The following is an 18,930-nucleotide window of genomic DNA, read 5'->3' on the forward strand; positions in this document are numbered from 1 at the left end:
TTAATGATACACAATTACCTGGCTTTATTCGGTACAAAAATGATGCTGCAAAATACAAAAAGATCTTCCTTTCCAAGACTGTAAATCAAAGCATTTATAAAAACCAGAAATTAATCCTTCCACATCTATCTAACCTACTGCCATATGAAACTGTCTTATTCCTGTAGGTCGTGGTAGTATGTTTGTTACTAGAGATTACAGTATTTCAGTCTGAAAATATCTGAAATTGCAGCATGTTATTTTCAACCTTTCTCCATACCTCAAATGGAAGCAGTCTCAGCAGCTGTCATCTTCATCAGACTCTTGCATCACTGATACAAAAAAGGACCTACTTCAGGCAAACACCATCCTTAGGGTTAGAAAGGTTACAGTCATGGAGAAGTCCACACGCGGAGGTCAACACTGCTGCCCCTCATAACCGTCCTCTGATACAGAAAGAGGATGAGGGTACAAAGAAACGCCTGTTTGATTACCAGCCACAGTATTTTTATTCCCTATCAGCTCTTGCATCACTGCTGTTTATGTAGCATGAAGGAAGATGCAGCTCCAGAACCACAGGTGGAAGCCAAGGATTTTAGGGAATATATCATGAAACACCATATTAATGCTTACATTGCCATAATAAACCATAATGATTAAAACCTAGAAGTGCAAAGGGAGGTTGTACAAAATGCTGAGCATGATGTGGGCTCATTTCTCTACTTTCACAAAACACCATTAAAAGGTAGCGTTGAGATAACTATTCATGTGTTTTTCACGCACTCTTTGTCAGGGACTTTGAGAGTGGAAAAGTAGAAACTTGAATGGATCGTGTGGCAAAATTATAGGACAGAACTATTACTTACGGATTATCACTGACAGTCTCACAGTAACTGGGAAACGTGTATATTCTGTTTGAGGGCAACATGCAGAACAGAAGAGATTCAGTATCGTTAATAGTTACGAATTCTCATGGTCTTGCAGAATATTCTAAGGCAGTTTGATTGCCATTAACAATCAGCACTGACTATTATGAAATCAGAATATCGTTTCTAAAAGCAGCTGATGTACACTGCATGGTAAAACTGGGGGGAAAAAAATAATGGAGATTTGCTTTCACATAAATCAAGGAAATGACTGAGTCCATGAATGAACTCCTGGAGAAGAGAAGTAGCTGACCTACTCTCTGCAGCTAGAGGAATATGTGAAACCAATTTTCAGGGCTTGCTTTATTCTTTCAGATGTTTTTCAAGAACCTGAGAAAAGCCTCACAATGAGCACAGTGGGCAGTACATATCACTGCTCGTAAAATAGCTCCCACTGGGGATATTCTGGTTTTGTATCATGATGCTGTAACTATGGGTGAAGCAGAGGTCCACTTGCTACTGTCACTAATAGGATTTAACATTTATAAAACACTTTGAAGGAAAATGCAGTATAAAAATGCTTTGCATTTATGCAGTTATTTCATGAGGTTAAGATGTACAGGCAGCCATGTTTGGCCCACACACAAAAGAAACTTACCGGATGTTTGGTTCAACACAAATTAGATTCTTTCACCTAACTGGAAACCAGGGCCCAAGTTGCAGTGCTGCTGTATTTACCCTGTGGGCACAAATATGTTCATCTTCAAATCATCACGTATTTGCAGTGTACCTCATTCCACTGCAGCTGGTAATGTTGATGTTCACACATTTCATCACACCATGCTATCTTGCTTGTAATTATCCAAGAAGAGACATCAACACCAATGTTTCCATCAGTTGGGAGGGCAGCCCACTGCTGAAGGGCTTCTACAGGCAGCCCCAGCAGCTGAAGCGTACCTGGAGGTGCTGCCAACTCAAACACTAATCCCAGTGGTTGCAGAAGAGCATTTACTACCTGCACAAGGAATGTTAACCCAGGCTCAACTTGTGTAAGTTGCTTAAACTTCTGACTGGACTTTCAGAAACCTGTATTTAAACATCTATATTGTTCCTCACCTTATGATACTATTATATACATTTGAACAACTGTATTTATATTTGAACAGCTGCATATCTGAGGGGAAACCATCCTGAGTAATTGTGTTGATTATAGTTAAGAAGTAAAGTCATTCAAATATTTTTTAGTCACTGAAAGATTCCTAATAATACAAATATTTCCACATTAATTATATTTCTAGAAATAGATTTGTGAAATGCTAATTACACCACTTAATAGCCTCTATTTCAGAATCAAGTGGCACTCAAGAAATTTGGAGATTCTAGAACAATCCATTTTGGATTTGAGAAGAGACGAGGTAACGTCAAGAAGTAACAAAGCCCCCAAATCAGTGATTTTTGCTGTAAATTTTCTAGAATAACGTTGGACCTGATTGCTTATGTATTAATTTTGGCTTAATTACATACTAAGTTTTGTGCAGTATCAAACAAGGATAAATAACAAGATCCAGGACTCAAAAGACTACTGTCTCTCTGTTACTCAAAGGACTTCAATGGAACAGGTTTAGTTGAATTTTAAATACTTTCCCTGCACGATTTCTGTTAGTCCCTTACAGCATCAGGTGGCTGTATACAAAAAGTATATTGACCTGACTACATACATAGTGAGATACTTCCAAGAAATTCTTTTTCCATGTCCAACCAGTGAAAATTTCCTGAGGCATTATATCCATCCACCAACAATCTTTCTACTGCTATCAAAAGGTATGCTTTCAAAGAGCAGTGGGCCAGGCTTGATAGGCACCTGACACTGGCACAGACACCAAAATTTATTTTGGGGGAAGCCACTCCCAAGCAGACATCTTTTCTCACTATTTAATTGAATTTCCTTTAATGTTTGTTGGCAGTTTAATGGGACAAAACAAGGTCAAAAAGAGGAAAGGTGACCAGGTCTAAGTGTAAGGTGATCCTCTGTTCCAGCTCTGCAAAAGACTTAAGAACATTTACGTCTTCAGCATACAATTATATTTGAACAGTGTGTAACAGCAAGGAGAACATTAATCAAAATACTGTATAATTAAAACTCACTTAGATGGATTTTAAATTGACCAGCCATTAAAAGTTATTGAAACCCACCTGATCAGCCATGAATTCTGAGAAGTTAAGTGTGACAGTGTGGCAGAACTTAAATATTGGGACTCAAATTAATGCACAACTGAATATGAAGGGTAGAGTTATAAATGCCAATATAATTTGCTGATGCAACCATACATAGGGGTCCATTTCTTTAATCTTTAGGCTTTATAAATTTGGTCAAGACCTTTTCTTGCAGAGTAGCAGATTCCAGTCCACAAAGTATAAGGAGAGAAGCTCCTGTGGCTTGATCCATTAATCCTATTTGAAGGCCTGAGCTTCAACCTTGATCAGTTTTCTCGCTTGTTCAAATTCCCCTCAGGATGAACAGCTTACTTTAAGATCCTTGGCCCAAGCTGGGGGGCGCAGGGAGTAGCCTGCTTTCTCTGCAGCCTGCTGTTTCTGGAAGGGATGTTCTAAAATCTGCTGTAGGAGATGAACCTAGAAGCAATTAAAATGGGTAAGTTTTTATACAAAATGTTTTCCTGCAAACAAGAGAAGTCTTTGCTACTTCATAATGCACCCTCCTGGCTCCAGAAACTAGTCCATGAGTTGCTTACTACTATTAGTACTACTATTAATAGTAGTCATTACTATTTATGTTATAATTAATACTATTCATAGTTTTGTTAATATTTTTAAAAGTAATAGGTATTAGATAGTACAGTGTGGGTCAAAGTGTAATACAGGTTCAAAGTGTAAATGCAACAACTCTTCCATTAACAATTATGCCAATTATTAATAAATATGCCAAGAAAGAAAGAAATAATTTTACCTCCGAGAAATCATTCAAATGAGCTTTTTGCACTGCTGATTCTGCCATCCAATTCCTAAGTATGTATCTAGGGTTAACAGCTGAAACCAAAAGTAAATCATCTTAAATTTAGTTAGACATATTCAACAAAAGCAAAACACAATCATTTAAACGTGTCATTGAACTCATCAAGAAGGTTTAATTTGCAGATCAAGGAAAAAAATGCATAAAAAGGAAAAGGAATTAATCAATTATTTATTTTTATAAGCTGCTAAAAGGATTTTTTAAAACTTGCATCAGTAATGCGAAAGTGCCGAACAAAAACCAGAACAGCATAGAACATCACATTGGTACACAAAGGATTTCCTGTTAGGAACACCAGCAGACTTTTCAATGATTAGTTTACCATGGCCTAGGTTCCTGATACATTGTTGGAAAGCATATTTAAATGTTGTCAGTACATTCCTGGAGATCATAAAAATGAATACTGTTTAATGTAAAAAGGAATTATTGAGATATTCATTGAAGTATATGTACTTAGATATTCCTTCTTCTATATCATACATCAAAAGTTTGGCCATAAAAGCCTTTAATGTTGGATTTCAGCTGTATTTTTTAGAAACTACTTTTTCAACTTTGCCATTCCTTTTAGTTTCCTGGGGGGTTCCACACTTTTTTCCCACAACTGTCTGCTCTATCTTCTTGGAAACACCCATGACAGCTACACAGCTTCTCGGGCATGTTCCAGGCCGACTGTGTCTAATTAGTGCTAGGGAGATTGTAGGGACATTGAAAATGAAACTGCTGAAGTAGTACCCCAGGCTGTATCTTACAGAACAGCAACTAAGAGCTTACAAAAGGAGTTCTGTCACACTGTGTGGTGAGGACAATTCTCATAAGCACACATGGCTTTTATTACTGATTTTTTAGCAGATAACGTCAATACAACTCGTATTTTTGCTCTCCAATTAAAACCTAGGATTCTACTTCAGAATGTCTTCCCTTTAATTAATGATCAAAACAATATTACAGATTAATTGTAACAAACATTTCAAGTAAATCTTAACTTGACATTGGTCTGCATATTTTCCCAAATTCAGTAGCTGATATTACCTGAAGAAATTAATCAGTGATACCAGACACATTATCACCCACGGAGTTGGATCCAAAAGTCTGTGATTTATGGACATACACAAAAACTCATCTGTTCCTTCGCTTTCCACTGATGTCCCAGTAGGTTTTATACAAATAAATGTTAGTTCAAACCTCATATTTTATATATTTCTTTCAAAAAATCCTGTAGCTTTATAAAATATTCTTATATATACAGCATATTTGAAAGAGGGTATTAGAGAAAGCAAAATATTCATCAGAATCACCATCCCAAATTTCCCTCTAGTCAATTCCTCCAATCAATTAGCTATGATGTTATTTTATTTACAAATAATAAATTATATTAGGAGGGGGATGATCAGAAACAATGTTTTGGATAACAGGATTAAACTTAATCTTTTTCCATTTCCCAATTCACTGTGTTCTTGCATCTCCTTGTACTGCTTCTTCAGCTTGCAAACATAACTTATCTATCTTAGCTGGCTACCAAGACAATTGGTGTCTTTGAGAAAAGCTATGATTGGCTCCTCCTAAGGTTCTGCGGTCAGACAATCGCAGGATTTTATTCATATTTAATAGCTCATGATACAGAATTAATGCCTAGTGCAGTAAACAGACTTCTCTGTAATAAGCACTGCTTCTAATGAGCACCATTTAACCTGCTAACAAACTAGAATTTACTGAAGCTATGTAATCAGTGGAACAACACTTGCACGACTACTTTACGTATCACAATACAATTACATTCTTTATGTTTGGAACTGAATGATTGCCATTTTAAGCCACAAGATTTGACATACAGCAGCATTACACCAAGGGTCTTTATGTTATTTAGAAAAGTAAAGGATAAAATAACCACTCTGCTCTAAGGGCTGAACTCTGACCATTCATGTTCCTGCCAGAAGAGAGAAGGTGAAGCTCTGTTACAAAATCAGAACATGGGCTGAAAGCAGAAGCATCTCAGGTGGCACTGCCACTCCCTCCTTTATAAAAGCTGCCCAGTTAATCGAACAACGTTCTGGCACAACGTCCAGGTGCTGACTTCCATGAGAACAAAGACTGAGATGCAATCTACCCAGATACAGACATTCTTCTTTTTCAGATTACTTCTGTTCTGTATGTACTTACATACATCAAACAAAATCCAATAAATATGACTAGCTATTTGGAACTCTGATAACCTCTACATAGTCGTAACAACACCCTGCCCTAACTGCTACAAAAATAGTGGTTTCCCACTTGGCAAAATAATTTGCTCTGGCCAAGTATTTGATTTAATCCAGTAAATGGGTTTTCAATAGTAAAGTGTGATAACAATATAAAAAGAGTATTTTAAAGGTGGAGAAGTTAACATATGACTCATTAAAAAATGATAATTCACATTAAAACAAACCATGACTCATATTAGCAGAAGACTATTTGTCCCAGAAATATATTCTTAACAATTGCAAATTGACAAGTTTCACAGTGGTGTTAAAAATATCTGTAATTAACACAAGTGACAAGATAATTATGAAAGAATACGACAAGATAAGAAAAGGACAAAGCAGAAGAAATTTTGTGCCCTTATGAGCATTTTATGATCTGGTCTACATTTTTTTTTTTTTAACTTGTTTCTTTTGTAAAGAAATACAATTATAGACTTGTATTGGGATTTGGATTGTCAAAACTTTTTGTCAGCTCCTAAGGAACTAAATTTAGGCAGTAAAGTGCTACTAAGGACTAAAAACTAAAGAGAGAAAAAACAGAAGTAATGAATAAGTGATCAAACGCTTCAAGGTAACGTACTTTGAGCAGTGAGATATTTTACTACACTTACTAATGATGAGGGAAAGGTGATGAATAATGAGGTGTTAATGGCAATATAGTCAAGGTCAGTTAATACTAAAGACAGCAATACAAAATTTAGTGGGATTTACCAACCCATCTAAAAATCTAGAGAGCCATGACAGTTTGTCTTTGACATGAAATGCTGGGTAAAAATGCACAGTTGACTGAGCTGAGCCAGATTTCTGCTCCAAGTTGTACTGACAAGGGACAGCTGTTACAAGCAAATATTTAAAACAACTAAAAAAATTTCAAGAGACCACAAGGGGCATCTAAGAGATCTATTTAAATATACAGATGCAAAAGAGAACAACAAAAAGCTCTCTAAGAAACTTTGGTCACACTGTAACATGGAGCAGCTAGCAAAAATGTAACCAGATTTGTTGATTTTAAAAGGAAAATTAAATTTTAAATAAAACAATAACAAATGAACATCAGTAGCCTGTTACAAATTTTGGCACCTTTGCTGTATGAATGTAGAGTGGTGACTGATTACATGGAACTAACTTCATCTTTGCATATCAAGTTTTGGACTGCTACCAAAACTGAGACCACTAGCACAAGTGTGATCCTGGAGGCAAAACTTTTCCCTTGTCTGTCTCCTGTATTGTAAGATCCTCTGAGGTGCATGTGGAAGGACGTGATGCTGGTTTGCAGAAGATCATCCCCAACTAGGATCCTTTCTGATTTGGAATAAAAACTCAGAATGTCATAATTTTCTCTAAAAGCAGATTCAAAAAACATAGAAAAATAAGAAGTGTGTTTAGAGTGTTTTCAGCATTAAATTTTAGCTGAGGAAAATGGGAGATTGAAACCTCAAAATAGCAGCTGAGCTAAGAGCCTCAGAGTCCCGCAGCTGAAACTTCTTAACCCTACCAAAATACAAATAATAAAACAAACCTTTCTTCTTGGTAACTGTTTTCATATGAACTTTCTAAAAATACATGTAAAAATTGTAAGAAGTGTTCTTAAGAATGGATAGAGCCTTGGTTAGAAATGTGAATGCAAACGTGAAGGTCCATGTGATCAGAAATTGTGCCCTATGTAGTTTTTACTATCTTATTACTGAAAGTCAGTGTTATCTCCTGCCATTTCCTACTAAATTAATTGAAGCTTTTGAAGAATGTGGCCAATCAGTATCTAACAAAAGAGTACAGCCATTTCCATTAGAAATGAGAATAAAACACTGTACAGCAGTGTAACATTGAACCTTATAATACCTCTGTGCAGAATTTGATCAGATCCTGCATTTCCTTCATTCCCTTTTGGCCAGAGATTTTCAGTTGCTCATTGTCTTTTTTAGGCAAATTTCACAAATTTACCACAGCTTACTGCAGATCCAAAAAATATCTCCCTGAATAATTCTTAGAATTTTGTATCTGCTGTGATAGACAGCTAAATGCAGTATCTCTACCATTTTGTATTTAGAATAACTTGGAGAATCAAAGTACCTTCCTTTGACTTTCATGACTAGATAGTCCTTTCACTAGTGAGTTTTTTTCTCCAGGTACATAAAAAAAAGTGGTTGCTTATCAGAAACCTGAATTCTTTATAACATGTCGAAAGGATATGGACATATTTGAACACTCAGACAAATCTTAGTCCATTGAGCCAGTACAGGATGCCTACCAGAATCTTTCCTGATGTTATCAAAGGCTCATCACTGGAGAAGAACAGTGTTGTTCTGAGCAACGCAAACTGACACACTCCACAGACTGCTAAAGGAAGTAAGTACAGATCAAGGCAAATATGTTGCTTGCACTCAGGAAAGGCAGATACAGCAGAAGAGGAAGGGCATCTCTCACATGGAAATCAAATCCGGGTCCCTCTCAGGGAGCACCCTACTTTGCAATGAAAAGTTAACAACTTGGGGAGCAGCCAGAGCACGTCCACCATTTCAAGACACTAAGATGAAGCCCCACTTGATACATGACAAGATACAGACAACCACATTTCCATGGGCCAATAATTCTTAAGGGAATCAAAATTCTTAAACGGAATCAAAAGGAGAAAAAAATTAATCAAGTCCATGAGCAACAAAGCATGGAACAAGCTGAAGGCCTGGCATCTCCTGAACCCCCAAACAGAAATTGTAAAAAAGAGGATTAAAAAAAAAAAAAAAAAAATCAAGAGAAAAAAGAAATATAAAAAGGTAAACAAAAAATAAAGGAAAGGAAAAATAAACAAGTATGTAAATGAGGACTGACATGGAATAGATCATAGCTGGACAGCTGAGTTGGATTGCTTCAATGTCTATATTCGCACATGGTGTGACACAGGTCAGAGCAGCCTTTCCAGATACTGATAGGAAAAGGTCTTCATCACTTGTGATTTCAATTGCCCAAAATATGAACAGACATGTGCTCTGTCATTCCAAACCAGCAGAACCTAGAGAAGAGCAACTTGGACTAGTAGTTGCCGTGCACTTCCATGATCTCACACTCTTAAGCCTCAGTCAACTGATACGACTGTATTCACAATAGAAGGGGTTTGGGCGAGACCAATTTCTTCATAAACACAGACAATTGAGTTAAGGATTTCTTTTTTTTTTTTTTTTTTAAGAAGGGAAAAGGGAGGATCCCTAAGGAGGAAGTGAGCCTCAGTATAGCAAAGGAACTTGATCATTTAGCTTATGCAAAAAGTACATATACATTCACAGGTCTAGCCATACACAGGCGGCTAGAATCTAACCACAGGAGTGGGTGAAACCAGAGATAGCCACAGTGAATGTATAGTATTACAAGATTTGCAGCAGTGTAATGAGAGTTTCTCCTCTTCAGAAAAACAGTACATTTTAGTTCTCAAAAGGCAAAAAAACTAACACTAAAGAAACCTATGTAAATAGATAGTTGCCATCTCCAAGCATACGATTTCTTTGCATTGTTTTACTCACTTGTCATTCTTGTTCTTCTCTTGGTGTCTGAATCACCCTTGTTACTATACATGAAAAACAAACCAAAAGAAGAAAAAAGAAAGTGTTTTAGCTAAGGGTTATACTTATATATTTTTAGAAATATTTTATTTGACTTTCATTAAAATCACTGTGTTCTGCTTTTGTGTTCAGTAGAAGCAGGTATGAATCTCTAAGAGTGATTAGACTTGGAAGAAACTGCACACTTTCTTGGAGGGTTTGTATCTTGTATCAATTTTTTCCCTAAGCATTGTATTTACTGACTAAAATTTCCAGGTACCTGATATGTACTTCTTTTCATTCCTATCAGCCACGCATACCATATTTGACCAAGAAAAACATGTTACATTCTTTATGGATTTAAGACAAAGGAATTGGTAGGAAGGTCTAACATGCATGTCCCTATCTATGCAACACTAGTGGTTTCCAGTCTGTGTATTCACAATTGTTCAACTTTCATCCCCTGTCATCCTAAAGCCATATTATTACATAGTAAAAAAAATATGTATTACCAGTAATGAAACACTATTCATTCCTATGTATTTGCAAAGCCTTACTTTCAGGTTCTTGGCCTGAATCTGTAGGACTGTTTTTTTAACAAAAATTGTTAACCAAAGAAATCTGATCAGTTGCTCAGTGGAAGACAACAAATACAGACCACTCCTCCCATGCAATTTTTGTAGATACCTGTGTGTAAAATAGAACTACAATAGTAATTATTATGGACTCTAGCAAAATCTAGAACCATAAAGACAAAAAAGGTATATGAAACCGTGTTTGGGACAGTTTACCAGACCCACCAAAGATTATGGAAAATCACTGCAGATTACAGTGGCCTGCTTCTGGCAAACACACACTTGGTGTTATTTTTACACTTCAAACTGCATCAGACTTACCGATTTAATCTCAGGAGGTACATAGTAACCCATTCTGAAAATAACTTGTGTTTAGCCAGATCCTGGAGAGCCCAGAACTCCTAAAAAGAAAGAAACGGTTAACGGTGGGTAATCAGAATTTTGTTCCTGTTAAGCAAAAAGCAAAGTAAGCAAAGAAATATTAAAAGGGTAAGAGGGAAACATGATGACGCTTCAAGGAATTTTCTCCCCAACAATTCTACTAATATCTTCTCCTCTGTATTTAATTTAATTCTCTTTGCTAGCATGTTACATCTATATTAATCCATCTCTGCTATGGCAAATTCTATCTAAACACCTCCAGCACTTCACCCCTATTTTTCCTTAGCTTACCGTCTGACCTATTTTATTTCTTAGGCTACATAATTACAGGTTTTACCCTCTTCTGAGTTTTGTACGTGGACCGGATTGGTTTGTAGATACTTTTTTTTCCCAAATTTGTGGAATAAGGAAAATACATTGATAAAGAAAGAAAAGGTGTGGAGAAGAAGGGAAACTTAAGGCTACAGGGATGGAGAAGACAAAGAAGAATAGAGACAGTAGGAGAGGAAGAACAGACAGAACTTGGAAAAGACAAAGAGAAACCACAGCTTCAGGTTACTGCTTCCAGTGTTGGACGTCAACCACAAACTAGGCTTCCCTGGCTGACTACACTGAGCTAACAGCTGCTTCATACTGCTCAGTTGAGAGTAAATAGCCAAAGCTCACAGACAAAAAAACCAAACTTCAGAGTAAGAACAGATAAGAAAGAAATGGACATAGATAAAAGCAGGTAAACAGCAGATATACAAGAAAAAGTGGGAAAAAGTTAATTGAGGGAAATTAAAAACAAAGTTTTGATCATATCTGTTTTTTTAAAGGGAGTCAAAAAATATGAAAACCACATTTGAGTATAAAAATTAGTTAAAACATTTCAGCCATATTTCCACTTCTAAAATTGCACTATATCCAGGTAAGAAGTTTATCTATCTTAATACTCTCATCTCTTTTATGATTATCCTTGGTCCTGAAGAGTAAGTTTAGGCTGAGTTAGCAGCAACACAGGATGGGATAGCAGGCTGAGCAGGACACAATGACTAAAGGTTATTCCTATGCTTTAAGCTACATTTAGAATTGATCTTGTGCCCAAGGAAGGGCAGAGGCCACTATAGGCTGAGATTCTAGCAAGAGTTTATGATGAGATGGGATCTCACTTGTCATTAGATCCCGAGACAAGCTGATGGGCCTGAGAGCAGATGTTTAGGCCACCTGGTAAACCCATGTTAGGAATAGTCTGATCGACCCAAGGTTGAAATTTTACTTATGAGCCCTGTCCAACTTCATTTGTGTCTCATGAAATACTATCAGAGTTATGTTTTTAAGCAAAACAAATAAAAAAAGGGCAGGAAGGAAGGAAAGTCTTTCTAGCAGACCCATCTTAAATGCAAAGAAAATCACATTCCCACCTGCGTATGAATATTTACAACTACTCACAGTGGATGCGTACCAGAGGCTGAAGATTTTACTCAGCACTCTTCATTAATGTATCCTTCATTACTAGACACAGGTTTAACATGGGGTGGTAGCATGACACAGATATATTAGTCTCTCTGTCCCTTAATAATGCTACAATGACACGTTTCCCAGGCAAATCATGGCTTGAGACATCTCTATTACACCGGGGTTATGTCCAACCTGATTTACTCATTTTATATTAAGTATTCCTAAAACTGGATGCTTGTATTAATTAATACCTCAGGAATATGGAGCTCCTTTAGCTGGTCTTCAGTAATTTCACTGAGATGTCGAAATGTCATTGTAAAATCAGCTTTTGTATCTTCCATAAGCTAGCAAAAAAAGATACTTCTATCAGAGTTTTTAACATATGGGGTATCAGTCCAGATGCTTGCCAATAAAATTAGCAAAGCAAACTTACTTTTAGGAGGAAAGCAATCAAATAGTTGTCCTCCTCATTCTCCCCAAGAAGACCCAATTTTGTTTTGAATAGCTCTGTGAAACTGAAAATAGTAACAAAATAAGGAACTTGTCACATAACATAATTTATAGTATTGTGACTACAAGGTTTGAGTTCTGGAACTGCATACCGGATGTAATAGCGCTCACCATATCCCTCCAAAATCTGTGAAGCTCTGCAAAAACAAAAGAAATGTCAAATTCTCTGGAACTACAATACTACTGTGGGTACAATCCTACTGTACAGTAAACCATGAAAACTTCTTCTGTCTGATATCTCACATTAATATTCTGAATCAACTAGGATCTGTGGTGGGAAAAAGACTGAGGGGGAACATTTTAACAGGCTTCAAATACATAAACAGCTGCTGCAAAGAAGAAAAACACAATATTCTTCCTTTTCATACTGAGTAAGAAGCTGTGAGTTTAAACCACACAAAAGAAGATTCATATTAGGAGTCTTCACAATAGGGTATTAAAATACTACCTTATTACTTCAGGAGGATGTATGGTCTTCATAAGTAAGCATCTTAAAGAACAAGCTAGACAAACTTAGAATAGAAAACCACAGGCAAAGGAAAAGGAACCTTAAGGAAAGGAGAATGAATGGACCACACAACATCTAGGACCGCCTTCCAGTCATATTTTGCTATTATAACCAATTAAATCCTTTCTCCCTTCCCTCCATCTTATTCAGCCCAATCATTAATTCAGACTCAATTTCCACTTAGAAAAGCTAATCCTTTTCTTTCCTATGCATATGGTGATTAGAGGGTCTCCCATCTCACTAGCTCTTTCAAGCATTAAGGTATTTTAAGGATTACTTACAGCTGCTTTTGCCTGGGATCCAATAAAGGTTTTAGAGCTTGTAACAGCTTGCTCAGATTAAACAGCCCAACATTTGCCTGGTTTCCTATTTTATACCTCTTTTCATCATCAGATGTGTTTGGAACAAAATCTGTTTCAAACAAAACATTACTTTTCCACAACAGAGTAATTACAATAAACAATCAATGTTAAAATACTGAAGTGTATTCATTTTTATACTTACACAGTAAATTAACAAAAGCCCTAAAGTTACTAAATATTTAAAAACAGATCACAAGGATACTTATTTACAGTGGATTAACTCAAGATCTATTATTTGCAAATCTAAAGAACACATCTTTCACAGATGAGTTCCCATATGTCACAAGTGACATTTTCCTACTTCAAGTTACAAAATAAATTCAGATGTTTAAAGAGAAAAAGATCATTTTTACACAAAAAATAATGCCTTGTTCTATGCTTTTCCTACATATAGTGCTACCATTTATCACAGAGTAAGCAAAGAACTGTGCAACCAGAGTCAGGATTTGCAAGAATTTTTTGAAAAGCAACATGTATAAACATGTATTTAAATAAATTGACCACTTGATCAAGATTTGTTTCACTTGTACAAGCAAGCTTTATGTAGTCACATAAAAATTAGGGCTAACATATTCCAGTATGCAAATCCATCATCTGGGAGATAGTATCTGCTGTGCAAGTTACCGGTATCCAGAAGTAAAATGTACGCGTATCTACAGCACCAGTCTCTGAATGGATGCAGTATGCTCAGATCAGCACCAGTCTCTGAATGGATGCAGTATGCTCAGATCAAATGCAGATAAGCTGATCAATGCACACAGCATTGCCTGAGTCCTCAGAGGACATTAATAACAAATGGAGTGTTAAGGAGGAGACCTGTGACACATCTATCATTGGTTCAAATCTGAATTTTAACCCTAAAGCATTTTATCTGGTTCCAGGGTGTACTGGCTCTGGCTGGGACAGAGTTAATTTTCTTCACAGCAGCCTGTATTTTAGACTTGTGACTAAAACAGTGTTGATGACACACCAATGTTTTAGCTATTGCTAAGCAATGCTTGCACATCATCAAGGTCTTCTCTGTTCTCACTCTGCAATCCCAGCGAGCAGGCTGGGGGTGGGCAAGGGGCTGGGAGGGGACACAGCTGGGACAGCTGACCCCAACTGGCCAAAGGGATATTCCACACCATATAACACCATGCTTAGCAATAAAGACCGGGGGTAGTTTTTCCAAGGCACTTGTTGCCTGGGGACTGACTGGGCATCAGTCTGCCGGTGGGAGGTGATGAGTGATTGCCTCTGCATCACTTGCTGGTGTCGTGCGTGTTCTCCCTCCCCTTTTTTTTCCCCTTCACTTATTTAACTGTCTTTATCTTGACTCATGAGCTTTTTGCTCATCTTTGCTCTTCCAATTCTCCCCCCAACCTGCAACATGGGGGAGTGAACGAGTGGCTGGTGGGTCCTTAATTGCTGGCTGGGGTCAACCCACCATATAGAGAAAGATCTAAAACCAGAAAAGCCCTGTTTTTTCAATACAACAGAATCAATATAACATTTATTCTCATGACATTTCCTTAATGAGGCTGCAGTCTCACGAAAACAGCGAGATAACCACTGCTGGTTCTGAAGCTTACTCAGATGCAGCCTCCAACAATAATCTAATACGCATTTATGTACGTACTGGACCTATATCTATCAATCCCAGACTGAGTTCATACTTTCAAAGAAAGGTTGCCATGACTGGGTAGGTTTGATTTCTTTTCTTCTAACACATAATTAGCTGCTGTGACTATAAAGCTAGGGCATGATGCATGCTAAGTCACTGTATACCACTTTTGCTTTTGGTTGCTTACAGCAATACACATTTTATAGTCTTTCAGGTTTCTGCTGTAGCATCTATTCAATTGATGAAGTTCCACTGGGTTTAATAGTAATATTTCATTAACAAGACTTTTAGCACCTGAAGTGCAACCGGTAGAGTGTATCATAAAACTGGCCTCTGATTTTTTTTTTCCCCTAAAACTCTTCAAACAATACACATACTTGGGATTTTTCTGCTAATAATGTTAGGAGTTTTCATGCACACAAAAACTACGTAAATTAATATAAAGAATTTATTTTAAGTAAAAAATTATGTTTAAAAACAGGTGCTACACTCACTTGGGTCATAGGAGTCCATAAATCCAAATGGACCATAATCTATTGTTATGGATAATAAACTGAAGTTATCTGTATTGCACACACCTGCAATTAAACAAGGAGAAACAAAAGTTAAAATTCCACTTGAACCCTGTAGTCTCTAGAAAATTTGCTGTGAAATAGATCCACTGAATCTAGAGAACTTGGAGCAGTTACCTTTCAAAAGTCAGACTCTGGAAAATAAACTTGTCTCTCTTACCCTTGACCTGGCATGCATTTTAAGTATGAAAACAAGAAACTGTTTGCTACACCATCTTGTATCTGGTTTCCATATCTAGGTGGCACTGTTTCCTTTTGCTTTCAGTGCTATACGGTATTGAAACAGCATCTTGCAAAGTGGTCATTAGCTGCTTCCTTGCAAGTTGACTGGGTCCTGTATTAGCAAGGTGATGCTATTTTATTTTTCATAATATAAATCTGAAACAAAGGTGGACAGCACTGCATCCTATACACTGTAAAAGGCCAGGTTTTTATGTAGATGCATCAAATTCAGAGCAATTAAACTTATATATGAAATCAATAGATGGTCTTTGTACATCAGACTATTACAACAATTCTGAGAATTCTTGCTCCCATATTCTTGCTTCTGTCAGATACAAGCATGCTCTGAAAGATCAGAAAGAGCTCCTAACTCTGTTACAAAAAACCTTGTATATTAATGCATAACAGATAGTGCTGTAGGCAAAGACATCAGAATAACTGAAGAACAAAATGACAAAAGACATCTTTAAGTATATGACTATAAAGAGTCACTCCTGTAAAGCCAATGCCATCTACTGCAACTTACCATGGGCAAACCCCACAGACATCCACAATGCAATCAGATTTGCAGTCTCTGATACGACTGTAGAGAAAAATTCCTAAAAACAAATACATCTTTTACTTCAAGTCCTCTGGATCAAAAATACGCAATACAATAAATATCATAAACATTTGACTCGCTTTAGAAATAAGTCATGCCTTCTATTTTTAAATGCATATCTCTCTCTGTCACGACTTTTCATTCACATTCAAAATGATCTAACTGCACAATAACCTTACCCAGCAAAGACTATAATTCAATAAGTACATATAGATGCCCTAAAAGAAATTTGAAAATCAAAAAAAGAAACAAAGACTTTGTTTATAGTGTATATACTAGTATACACTATATATACATTTATACTAGAAAAGGCATAATCCATCACTTCATGACCACTGCTCACTTAAAATCTGAGCAGTAAGAGAACAAAAAAATAACAGAAAAATGGAAGCTTGCCAATAAACATTTCCGTAACGAAAAGTGGTGAAGAATGTTCATATCTGACTTTGAGGAAAAAAAGCTCCAAGAAGCAGGTTTTTACTGAAGAGAATTAACAAACTTTTGCTAATAAAATCTGGAAGTTTACTTCAAATTTAAAACCTTTTAAAACTTGAAAATTTGAAAAGCTTTATATAATTTCTGTTCACGTTCTTGTGGAAAATAAAAATAACTTTAAAAAGACTTACCAGATATCTGTTTGAATCATTCATGGCTATTGATGGAAAATGTTCCTGAATGATAAAGTCTAGCAATCTTCTGTAACGGGAGAGGCAGAATTCTTTAAACAAAACTGGCACTTTCAGAACTGATAATTCAAAATTCTTGTTTTCAAACAGCTAAATGCTGATCGACAGCTTGCTGCAACCAGTTATTAGAAAACTCAGCGTACTTATTCCAATGAGTCTTGGATTAAGGCCTTCCAAATGCTTAGAGATAAAACCTAAGGTTCCTCATAAATATGACTCGAGACTGGTTCCAGTCATAAATATAACTGGAGACTGCCACGTAGAGTTAAAATATTCCCATGTGTTAAACTTCCAGAGCACACCAGGATCTGGTTTCGCATGCAGTAATACCAAATTTTTAGGGGGGAAAAAAAGTTTGTGTATCCAAAAAAAGAAGTATATGATTACAAGGAATAACTCTACATCAGCTTCCTCACACAGAAAATTTTATGGCTGAATTCTTACGAAGTAGGGTTACTTGCCACAGTAACTAGCCATTCCCAAAACAGTGCTGCATAGTCCTACAAGACAGGCTCAGGAAACTGGGATGCGTGCATTGAAAAGTGCAATGCCTATCAGATGCATATCTTTGCAGACCTAAAGCTCTGAAGTAGAGCAGCTGGCATTTAGTACATTTAAGTGCTCTCTGTAGGACCCTCTTGTGGTCAGAGCCAGCCACGGCTGCTGGCACAGGAAACTACACAGCCTGGGCAAGGACCCGACCTGGGCAAGGGTTGTGTGGCTGCACACACAAATACCTAGATTTTACCTTCCTATCAGGTTGTTGGAGCAAATCACTGAACTCTCCTCAAACTGTGATGATTTTATCCGAGTATCTAGCAACCTGACCTTAGGTGGGTGTTCAACCTATTGCCTCTGAATTTCAGCTGGTTACTCCAGGACATCCTCTTTCAGGAGGACCTTCTCTGAGGGGGAAGCACAGACAGTCACACCAGCCTTGGCCTGCTCTTGGCCACTCTTTCTGAGGCCCCCTCCAAAACAGACAGGAAGGAGTCATCTATTTTGCATGAGTTCAAGTGATCTTTATGTGCTCCTTAAATCCAACGGGTCATAAATACTTTAACGAAAAAAACCCAAAAACAAAACTTAAAATTAGTTCCTTAATTGTCTTTCAGCTCTACAACTAAAATCTGCTGTGAGATTTTAAAAAAAAAAAAGATAGCACAGAGTGATGTTGGAAATTAAATTGAATTATCAGTTACTACAATGTACAACTGCTGCTATGAACTCTTGCTTGTTTTTAAGCACTCCAGAACAATTTCTATTGCTCCTAAGGAGAAATAACCAACTTTTAAATATTTACAGCAGACCTAAAAATCTGTCACACTGATTGCTTGACGCACAAATTAACATTGCTAAGAGGCTTAAAACCATGCAATAATTTCTCACCTAGTATACTTCTCCGGTTCTGCATGTTTCTGGAGAGCATACTTTATACAACATACTTATGCTAGTAATTTATTTCATATTTCTGTTAATTTAGCTTCACAGACAACTATGAGAAATGTAGGAACTTATACTTTAAATTTACAAACTTTTCCAAAACAAAAAACTCATCTCTAGTGCTTAGTTACCAGAACTATTTCAGCTATAAAACCTTTCTCATTTTGTAAGATCCAGGCCTTCAAAAACATCTAGGGAGTTTTACCCTTATGAGGCAACATCCTTTTGTAAGGAAAAGAATGTTGTTTTCGCATAATAAGCCTGATGGGAAGGGCAAGAGCGATTCACCAAAGCAATCAACAAGAGCAATTCACAACCATTGAAATCCCTGGCCTAGGGCTAGAAGGCAAGTGGTCTTTTTGTTAACTGTGATGACCCAGTACT

At 36.8% G+C, this 18,930-nt stretch overlaps 1 protein-coding gene across 3 annotated transcripts in view; it reads right to left on the minus strand.

The window, feature by feature from the left end:
* LOC141942721 (protein nucleotidyltransferase YdiU-like) overlaps nt 1–18,930 on the minus strand; it is a 27,552-nt gene continuing 8,622 nt past the window's right edge. The window contains exons 9-19 of one of the 3 annotated variants that reach the window (XM_074866577.1): nt 17,044–17,113; nt 16,343–16,415; nt 15,517–15,600; nt 13,336–13,465; nt 12,639–12,683; nt 12,470–12,551; nt 12,288–12,380; nt 10,537–10,616; nt 9,623–9,666; nt 3,811–3,890; nt 1–3,476 (exon numbers count right to left, since the gene is read on the minus strand). In XM_074866577.1, the coding sequence (XP_074722678.1) occupies nt 3,354–3,476; nt 3,811–3,890; nt 9,623–9,666; nt 10,537–10,616; nt 12,288–12,380; nt 12,470–12,551; nt 12,639–12,683; nt 13,336–13,465; nt 15,517–15,600; nt 16,343–16,415; nt 17,044–17,113 (904 nt within the window). In that variant the 3' untranslated portion in view covers nt 1–3,353. Of the gene's footprint in view, nt 3,477–3,810; nt 3,891–8,301; nt 8,448–9,622; nt 9,667–10,536; nt 10,617–12,287; nt 12,381–12,469; nt 12,552–12,638; nt 12,684–13,335; nt 13,466–15,516; nt 15,601–16,342; nt 16,416–17,043; nt 17,114–18,930 lie in introns of those variants that run through there. The other 2 variants (XM_074866595.1, XM_074866586.1) reach the window with 2 other exon arrangements.

This window comes from Strix uralensis, chromosome 1, assembly GCF_047716275.1.
Source record: "Strix uralensis isolate ZFMK-TIS-50842 chromosome 1, bStrUra1, whole genome shotgun sequence".
NCBI classification, from domain to species: domain Eukaryota; kingdom Metazoa; phylum Chordata; class Aves; order Strigiformes; family Strigidae; genus Strix; species Strix uralensis.